This window comes from Gadus chalcogrammus, chromosome 4, assembly GCF_026213295.1.
Source record: "Gadus chalcogrammus isolate NIFS_2021 chromosome 4, NIFS_Gcha_1.0, whole genome shotgun sequence".
Lineage (NCBI taxonomy): Eukaryota > Metazoa > Chordata > Actinopteri > Gadiformes > Gadidae > Gadus > Gadus chalcogrammus.
Window position 1 is genome coordinate 8,992,496 of NC_079415.1, and position 10,000 is coordinate 9,002,495.

Sequence of the window (10,000 nt, forward strand, 5' to 3'; positions counted from 1 at the left end):
TTATAGGTTGGTTTCATGTAGGCATGCCAGTGCACCGGTATAGACAAGTTTTTTTTTACAGGTGCTTATGCTTGAGGCTAATGTTAGCATGAGGGGCAATTGTGGAGTTGACAAGCTAATGTTAACAAGAGGCACTAAGATTAGCATGAGGGCCTGACATTCCGAGACCTGCTTGGACGTCAACAAGTCAAGGATCTCTGTTGTTCAGTTTGGACGAGCCTGATCAGTGGTCATGTGATGCAGGCCATAGATTTCCACCAGACCCACATGACACATGTTTGATTCAGTATCAGAGAGGACAGGACAGCCTCCGCTCCCCTCATTCCCAGGGCTTGGCTCCTCACCCCGGCCTCCACAAGGTCTGAGGCACCGTCGGACGAGAACCATAGCAACCGGACCTTAGATCAATAATGGAGCCGGTGAAAGGGAAGACGCGTGGCCTGCATTTCCCGGGTCAGACCGCAGGGCGTCGCCATCACACTGTCTCTATCCCCAGATCATCTTCCACCGGCAGAACCCGGGCATCGACTACGAGTACCACCTCCCCGTGGAGCGGGCCGAGCGGGAGAGGGAGAAGCCCAGGGAGCGGGAGAGGGAGCGGGAGAGGGAGAGGGAGCCGGCCAGGGAGCGGCCCCGGGAGAGGGAGGGGCTGTGGGAGGGGGCCAGCTCGCCCCTGCGCAGCGCCGGTGAGTCTGGTGGTCGCCGTCTCCATCCATCCATCTCTCTGTTAAACAAACTTCACAACCAACCTTAACTCAACCACTCCCAGAGATTCCCCCCTTTTCACACTTTTCACACATAAACATACCATCAGAACAATAGCATCTGTCATAGTAGGCAGCGGGGTGTCCTTGGTTTTGATTTAGGTTCGGTGTGCATCACATGATGGAGTCCTTTCTAGGACTAAGCTCTAAATCAAACACAGAGCAGAGCTGTATTATGCTCCAGCTATGCAGGCGAGGCTAATCCAACACAGATTCCTCGATGACTGACATGTTTATGGTTGACAGTGGGTGTGTCATAGGTCAAGATAGGCCTACACAAACACACAGATGTGTGTGTGTGTGTGTGTGTGTGTGTGTGTGTGTGTGCGTGTGTGTGTGTGTGTGTGTGTGCGTGTGTGTGTGTGTCTGTATGTGTACACGGTGTGTGCCTATGTGTGATGTGTGTGCTTAAGTTACTAAAGGTGTGAATAGGGTTCGATTTTTTTTACACATGCTTGTTGTGTTTCTTTGTGTGGTGGTGTATGTGGGCACTTTGTGTGCTTGCAAGGGTGGAGCCGAAATGTTGGTTTTATATAATTATATTCTGGGTTACAAAACATCAACATCCCCTCATCCCCTCATCCTCTAAAGTTACCACTTTAAAGGGTAAACACATTTCCAAAGTGGTAAACCATTTGTGTGAATTTGAGTTTGTTTGGATGTGTGTGTCTTGGTGTGTGTGTGTCTGTGTGTGTCTCTGTGAGTGTGTGTTTGTGTGCATGCTTGTTTGTGTGTGTGTACGCATATCTTTTTGTCTGTGTGCTTGTGTGTATTTTCTTGCCTGTGTGTGTGTGTGTGTGTGTGTGTGTGTGTGTGTGTGTGTGTGTGTGTGTGTGTGTGTGTGTGTGTGTGTGTGTGACAGGGTTTGTATGTCACAGGCTGTAAACGGCTTGTCTCTGACCTCATTGTTACATCATGTGTTGATCTGCCACTGAGTCATCACCACTCAGTTTCTCTACCTCTTCCCACCCTCTGTCGCTTACAATCCAGGCTCCCCACCATGGGGCCCCTCACGTGTGGCCCCTATAATAACCCACTGTATTTGACCCTCTCTATCTCTCTGTCCTCCAGGGTCCATCACGGTATCACTGGAAGAGCCCGCTCGTCATCCGGTGTCAGTCCCCTTGTTCCCCTCCTCCTCCTCCTCCTCTTCCTCCTCCTCCTCACATGGGTGGTCCCCCGAAGTCTCCCGCCCTCGGGGCTCGGCACCGCACCGGAACCCCCGCATCCCCCCGCGCACAGATCTGCCCCTCGACACGCAGTCGCCCTTTGTGTGGCGCCGGGGCGAGCTCACCGAGTGCTCTGCTTCCTGTGGCAAAGGTCAGCTTCCAGAGAGCTTTGACCTGCTCTGAATGGGTCCCTGCAGTCTTTGTTCCTGTAGTCCCATAGAAGTCCTGAGCTCTGGTCAGCCCTCATTATGCACTGTAGAATGTCTCCCTCTTGTGGTGGTCGGGCGTTATTTAGAGAAACTGTTATCCACCGTATTTGTATGTTAGACATGATGAACAACATAATCCTGTCCAATCCTTTCCGGCTCTTTAGCAGCTTAGCTTGATCAAGCGTTTGCCTAAGTATGATGATCAATGTTTTTTTTTCCTTAAAGACCATGAGACCCCAAATCTGTACTCATTAAGGGAGACTTTTCCTTCCCTCAATTCTAGGAAGGTCCAAATTGTTCATGATAATAATATGGCTCCTCCAGTTTAACGTGTAAAGTGTAGTGCTGATGAAACAGACTGCCAAAGAAATGGTATTATAGTATATATATATATATATTAGTGCTGTAAATCACTAACTTTTTTTTGCATGATTAATTGCTTGTACTGGATTTTTAATTTAAAATGGTGGAATTCATGTAGAAACAACAAAAATGAAGTATTTAAAGAGCCAGTGAACCCAAAACCGATTTAAATGTGGTAATTTGTCTTACATGATCCATTTTGCCGTACAGGTTAACTAACCCCTCCCGTCTAGTTAATGACCTGATGACGGTGATGCTTGATCTCGTCATCAGTCTTACTCTCTCTGATTGGCTGCAGGTTCACAGCACCGGGTGATTCTATGCATCAACCGCTTCACCGACCAGGAGGAGTCAGACAGGAAGTGCGACTCGGCCACTAAACCCGGCCCCGAGGACGAGCCCTGCAACGTCCAGCACTGCCCGCCGTTGTGAGTACCCACACTAGTTATACAAAGTATAAAACACCATTGTTCTGAAAGAAAAACATTTTGTTATAATGACCTCTAAGAGAACTAGATAGACTCATCCTAAATCACACATTTGGTCATTCATATCAGGGGGATGTTAATGCAAAATATTAGAATATTTAAACGAGCCTTTCTTTTTAGATCAAATCTCGCATGCTGCAACGACTGATTCACGTATCCTTGCTCATGTCGTCGATGCATACTGCATAAAAACAACCAAATAACTGTCTGCATCACTGCCCCCCCCCCCCCCCCCCATCACCCCTGTCTGAGCCAGCTGGGAGGCGAGTGGCTGGTCCGAGTGCAGCGTGTCCTGCGGGCCGGGCGTGCAGCAGAGGCAGCTCCAGTGCAGGCAGCGGTTTGGGAACCGCTCCACCATGGTGCAGCCCCAGCGCTGTGCGGCCCTAACCCCCCCCCAGGCCTCGCAGGCCTGCCAGCTCAGCCCCTGCTCCCACTGGGAGGTGGGCTCCGACTGGGGCTCGGTCAGTACAGACAGCCTGTGTGTGTGTGTGTGTGTGTGTGTGTGTGTGTGTGTGTGTGTGTGTGTGTGTGTGTGTGTGTGTGTGTGTGAGTGTGAGTGTAGAGGCTGCATAATTAGGACAGAAAAAACAATTGGGATTTTCTGCCCAAATGGTGATTATTCCTTGCGATGAACAGATGAATGATTGATTCTATTCTCTTTTGCCAGTGTTTAGAAAACCATGAGAATAAAGCAAGTGCTGAAGTGTATTATTTTATTGGATTTGAAGAGATGCATACACGCAAACTTATAGACATATAGATACATAGACACAAAGATGTATGGATACATGAATGGATCACAGGACAGACAGAACAACAGGCTGACATTTCTCTCTTTCCTACTCTCCATGTGTGTCTTGTATTCCCTCTCACTCTCTCTCCTGGTCTCCCTGTGTGCCTTTCTCTCTCTCTCTCTCTCTCTCTCTCTCTCTCTCTCTCTCTCTCTCTCTCTCTCTCTCTCTCTCTCTATCTCTCTCTCTCTCTCTCTCTCTCTCTCTCTCTCTCTCTCTCTCTTCTGGTCTCCCTGTGTATCTTGTCTTCTCTTTCTCTCACTGTCTCCGTGTCTCTCCTCTCTCTCGTTCAGTGCTCAGTGGACTGTGGCGTGGGCAGGAGGCTGCGGAGCGTGCGCTGTGTCAGTGACCATGGCAACGAGGTCCATGAAAAAGAGTGCCACTCCAGGCTTCGCCCAGAGGGAAGTGAGGACTGCAACATGGGGCCCTGTGTTACCAACTGGTACTTCACCGGTTGGGCAAATACTGTAAGTTACAAAGAATACAAACCATATACCCATGCAAACAGGCCCATTGCCACGAAACCTGCAAGCATGTGCTTCATTTTCTCATGGACTGACCAACTTTGTACTTTTTACTATCTGTGGGTCGTTACTATTAAGCACTTGACTACAGCTAAGATAATGATTAAGTAAAATAAACACTAATCGGGCACGCTGCCCTATTGTCTTATTAACTTGGTCGTGCAGGAAATGCATGATTTACTGTATTCAGTGCTACTGTATTTAGTTTGTATGCTCTGATGTTCTCGGCCTGGGTTGTAGGTCACTTTGTATAAAGGCCCAGTCTCCTAAAGGATGGAAACACAATGATCTTGTCAACACACACCTTCCCCCCCCCATGTCTCCCAGTGTTCGGCGCCGTGTGGCCCCGGGGTGCAGAAGAGGGAGGTGCTGTGTCTGAGCCATGGCGGCGGGAAAGATGGGGGAGACTGTGTGGGGGACAAGCCTGCAGAGATGAAGGCGTGCAACACGGGGGTGTGCAAGCCCACCAGAATGTGGTACAGCAGCCCCTGGACTCAGGTAGGAGAATAAGGTCATACTAGTAATATTAACTCATAGTTGTAGTCCATCTTTTTTAAATATCCTCGTCTCAGTCGACAATGTGATTTGTGTTCACTTGAAGTGTTTTTTACATTCTATATATTGTACATTTTTTAAACGCTTAATGACTTTGTCGACTCTAAAAGTAACCAACCAACCGACGTCGTTCTGATCCCAGTGCAATGTTGCGTGCGGGAATGGAACCCAGCGCCGAGACATCATCTGTGTCCAGAAGATGGGGAGCGATATCACTGTGGCACCAGCAGGCCAGTGTGCGGAGCAGGCCAAGCCTGTGGCCGTGCAGCAGTGTGAGATGGGAGCGTGTAAAGCCCAGTGGTTCACCACAGAGTGGAGTGCGGTGAGTAGGGCGCTGTCGAGGGCATAGAGGAGTACAGGGGACATTAGACGAAGGAATGAAGACCGACACCAAATGGAATCTCACAACACAATCAAAATAAACATAGTGGTGTACTACTGCTTTTGGATCAACGTTTTTTTGTAACCTTATTCATAATCTTGCTCTTCTTTTCTGCTGTAGTGCTCTCGATCCTGTGGAAAAGGACTTCAGATGAGGGAGGTACGGTGCCTGACGGTGGACAAACAGTACAGCCAAGAATGTGATTTTTCCCCCAAACCAGAACAGGAACAATTCTGCAACACCATACCCTGCGGTCCACAGGTTACAGGTAAGTGAGTGTGTGTGTGTGTGTGAGTGAGGCTTTGTGTGTGTGTGTGTGTGTGTGTGTGTGCGTGTGAGGCTTTGTGTGTGTGTGTGTGTGTGTGTGTGCGTGTGAGGCTGTGTGTGTGTGTGTGTGTGTGTGTGTGTGTGTGTGTGTGCGTGTGCGTGTGCGTGTGCGTGTGTGTGATGCATGAGTACATCCTCCGTCAACATCAAATATGTTGCATCTCCTGTCGTCCCACTGACCCCTGTCTCCTGATCCGTCCCCCAGATGAGAACTGCAGGGACCGCCGGTCCAACTGCATGATGGTGGTCCAGGCCAGGCTCTGTGTCTACTCCTACTACAAAACCGCCTGTTGTGCCTCATGTACCCATAACGCCCAGCGTGCCAAGAGACACTGAGCAGCCAGGTCCAGGTCCAACAGGGCTCCAGCATATGTTGGGGTGGGGGCGGGGTCCAAATCCAACCAGATCAAAGCTAAGCAGCACCAGCGACCCCGTGCCTGTCAACACCCCCGTCACCAGATGAAATCTTGTGTTGTTCTCCACATTCTCCACGTAAAGGAGGCGTTGTGTATATATATAAAGCCACAGAGTCACTTTGAACCACCATTTCCACAACTGTTCCCCGCCGACCCACTCTCTCTTCAGGACTCTGTCACTAAAGTGTGTGTGCAGCACAATGATCTCCAGTCTGGGACGCCTGTTGGTATGGATGAGAGTTTTAACAGAAGGTTGTTCCATGATCTCAGTGCTCTCCTTTCAACCTCTCACAGCTGCCTTCTTAAAACCAGACCGATACCCTCCTCTAGAATATGGGAGTGTGTGATATTTTTTGTATAGAGATGCTGAGATTTCAATGTGCCTCCACATTGAGGCTGTGTGGCGCCCCAGCCGAACTCCAAGGGTTCATTTGCATATTATATATGTTTACTTTTTTTGCCAAAAAAATCTTCACGCTTGGTGGCCTCTTCAGATGAATGTTTGGAGACATGAACCAAAGGAACGGGCTGTCGGTGTCCGTGGCAGTATCTGACCAAACCCCAGCGTGGATCACGATGAGGAGGGCGTTGTAGCACATAGCTGAGCCTCTGCGTGTGATGGGAGGAGGAGGACATTCTAGCCCATAGCTCTGCGTGTGATGGGGATAATAACTCACAGACACAGTCTCCTCAAGGGCCCCCTTTTGTCCCCAAGGGGCCCTACTCTTCGGGCACCTCAAAGAGGTGATGTTTAGCTTTGAGTTCCTGTCGATCACAACAACTAAATAGTTACGACGATGAAGAAACATTAGATTATGATTGCAGTCAACCTAATAATAATCATAAAAACCTTTCACCAATTGACTAATTTGATAGTGATGAAATGAAAGGGCCACAGATGGGCCTGAGGGTTTCTCACCTCGTCGTTGCGTGTCCCAGACATGCAAAGCCTTCTTATCGTGTGACTGCCAAGGCAAGGAAAAATGTGACCGAAGAAAAAACAATTTCTTCCATTTAGCCGTTTTTTTCTGCAATGTTTTATTGTGGAAATGTTTAATGCTTCCGACATGACCCCTGTAGGACGTCTGGGTATAATAACAGAGATGTTGGAACAAGGAACAGGGCTAACAAATCTGAATTATTAAACAGTTAAGCGATGGTGCGTTAAAGACTTAACTGCCTTTTAATTATCATCATCTCTTGGAATATTGCTTCAGTGTTTTCCTTTTTTCTTATTCTATTCTATACTCTCTCTCTCTCTCTCTCTCTCTCTCTCTCTCTCTCTCTCTCCCTCACCTTCTCACTCTATCTTTCTCTGTTCTTCTTTTCCCTTCAGAACAACACATTTACAAACTCTCACCCTCATGCACGTTCATAAAGACTTGTGAGCGACCTGTGTATTTGTGCATATAGTTTATTTTCACACCATGATTACTCTTAAATGTATTGTGTGCTGTTATTGACTGCTGGAAACATTTATTATCACATCTAACAGTCCTGTTATATTTCAGAATATGCCTTCAAATGCGAATCAGTCATTTTATTTTGTGTGTGTATTCGCGTATGTGTATACATGACGGTGTATGAGTGTGTGTATGTGTGAGTGTGTGTGTCTGTGTGTGTGCGTGTGTGTCTTGTTTTAGTGGCCCTGTGAATGTTCATTTTGCGTGTCTAATCTCTTAGTGGAAAAATCAATTTTATATAAAAAATAGAATCAAGGTTAGTTATTTATGTATTATTAAAATAACATATATTTATTTTTTTGCTCTTAAAGAAGGTATAGAAAATTCCTGATGTTACTTAGAAGAGTTTATACAATTGTTATTGTTGATGATTGGACAGATTTTATATTATTTGCAAAAACCAAGCACTGCAGTGCAAGAATATGCTACCACAAAGCTTCATTTTAAATAAACCTGATAAAAATAAATTAAACTGGTGTTTTTTATGTTTCAGTTTCATTAGCTTTGATCGAGACAAAGTACCATCTGTATGTGCTTTATTTAATTAATTGAGTTATACAGTTTAAATACATTAGTTTTATATTGGTATTGAATCCCACATCGTATTTTATTGATATAGGATGGTAAATGCTAGACCTACAATAAAGGATATTTTAACACCAACGTGCAAAATAAAACCCAATCTTGCCAGTAGGTGGCACTATAAACATAGGTGTAAGGCTGCAACTCATTTGCTGTCTTAGTATCTGAAGAGTTTTACTGTCAGTTTTAAAAAAAAAAGTTTTTTTTTTTTTTTTTAAATCAGGCAATAAGGTTGAACGAAGTGCAGCCCATACTATACAATAGCTTTATAAATATACGACTGTATCCTTAAAACTCAAACACAAATGGCCATGAGTGAGGCTAGTGAATGCCTGCGGCCTATATGAAAGAAAAAATCCGGATATAGGCTATTCATTTGTTGCTCATTATTCACTATTAATCTACTATCTTCTCTAAATAGGGATCATGGTCTTTGAACATTATGTTGGGAGAGCCATCCTGCTACTTAGTTCTTGGTCACCAAAGCCTCATTCATGTCCCCTTTGAACGATGATATCTTCTCATGACCTTGTATTATAGACTAGACCCCAACTGGTGGCGCCCTTGTGTATTCCTAAATGGCACTAACGATCAGGAAAGCCATTCGCTACAGTATTGCTGCACTGCCTAATTGATTTATATCTTCCTGGCTATGTCACCGTTTTTAGTTTTCTCTATGTTCAATCCAAACAGCAGGTACAGGTGTAGTCTCCAATGAACTTAAGGGCCTACTATATAGGCCACTTTTCAGAATGACCGAATAAAAGTTTGAAGATGTCAGGTTTATACAAAGCAGCACAGCCATAGGTCCATTTGTAACACAGAAAAAAGGGCTCGCAATTGGATATTCACAAACCACGCCCATTCGTCGACATAGCCTGAAATATGTTAAATCATGCAAGGGGATAAAGACAAGGGCTTAGCGCGGAGTTCCTCTACCGTGCTTCCTGATGCTCTCTCCTATCGCTCCCCCCATAGCTGCTCTGGGAGCAGGGATCGCGTGCCTTTCCAACGGGTCCCAACCATGTACCACATTGCGTGACAGCTCTGTAGCATAAAGGCCTCAGAGCGATTGACTCGGTTAACACATACCAAGTATCGCGATGATAGATGATGAACGTTGTGTTTGTGGGGTGGGGGGCACGGGGCACGTTGCCTAGGCAGATGGTGACCTCTCGGAGTGAATTACCCTGAACCCGATGACTCTTTCTCTCTTCCCTTCACCCCGCTGTCTTTACATCGGACAAACGCACTCTTTTTCTACCGCTCGGACACACAGACACACACATAAATATTCAATTTTTTTTAAATCACACAAATGAAACCTATGCATGTGGACGACGGTGTGCACTTGGGAAAGGCAGTGGTCCTCGTTTCAGCACCAAGGCCAGGGCTCGGGGCAAGAACAATAGGTGGCTCCGAGCAGCGCGCCAGGCACCGTCCACAACAATTCACAACGCCTGAAAACGCACACAAAATATTTTGTATGTATTTTGCAGCATTCTACAAAAACTGCCGCCTTCTTGTGAATATTGAAATTGCATTATATGTCACGTGCCGGAATGGGCATGCTACAAAACAATACGCAAAATGGAGGAACGTAATTGTAGTGTATAGAAAGGCGCTGAGAGTTGTCGATGGTCCCAGGACATATTGCGTCATAACTACCGTTTGACGTGTGTGTGTGTGTGTGTGTGTGTGTGTGTGTGTGTGTGTGTGTGTGTGTGTGTGTGTGTGTGTGTGTGTGTGTGTGTGTGTGTGTGTGTGTGTGTGTGTGTGTGTGTGTGTGTGTGTGTGTTTATTTGTGTGTGTGTTTGAATTTGTGTGTGTGTGTGTGTGCTGAGGGGGTTGGGTGGGTGGGCTGAGATGTGTGTGTGTGTGTGTGTGTGTGTGTGTGTGTGTGTGTGTGTGTGTGTGTGTGTGTGTGTGTGTGTGTGTGTTTGTGTGCGTGTGTGCGTGTGTGTGTG

At 46.5% G+C, this 10,000-nt stretch overlaps 1 protein-coding gene across 1 annotated transcript in view; it reads left to right on the forward strand.

Moving 5' to 3' along the window:
* The window catches only part of adamtsl4 (ADAMTS-like 4), a 22,560-nt gene extending 14,607 nt beyond the window's left edge, over window positions 1-7,953 (forward strand). The window contains exons 7-15 of the mRNA XM_056587756.1: window positions 497-686; window positions 1,836-2,084; window positions 2,804-2,933; window positions 3,250-3,454; window positions 4,078-4,251; window positions 4,636-4,806; window positions 5,006-5,185; window positions 5,366-5,513; window positions 5,778-7,953. Of these exons, the coding sequence (XP_056443731.1) occupies window positions 497-686; window positions 1,836-2,084; window positions 2,804-2,933; window positions 3,250-3,454; window positions 4,078-4,251; window positions 4,636-4,806; window positions 5,006-5,185; window positions 5,366-5,513; window positions 5,778-5,908 (1,578 nt within the window). The 3' untranslated portion in view covers window positions 5,909-7,953. The remainder of the gene's footprint in view (window positions 1-496; window positions 687-1,835; window positions 2,085-2,803; window positions 2,934-3,249; window positions 3,455-4,077; window positions 4,252-4,635; window positions 4,807-5,005; window positions 5,186-5,365; window positions 5,514-5,777) is intronic.
* Window positions 7,954-10,000: the final 2,047 nt, after the last annotated feature.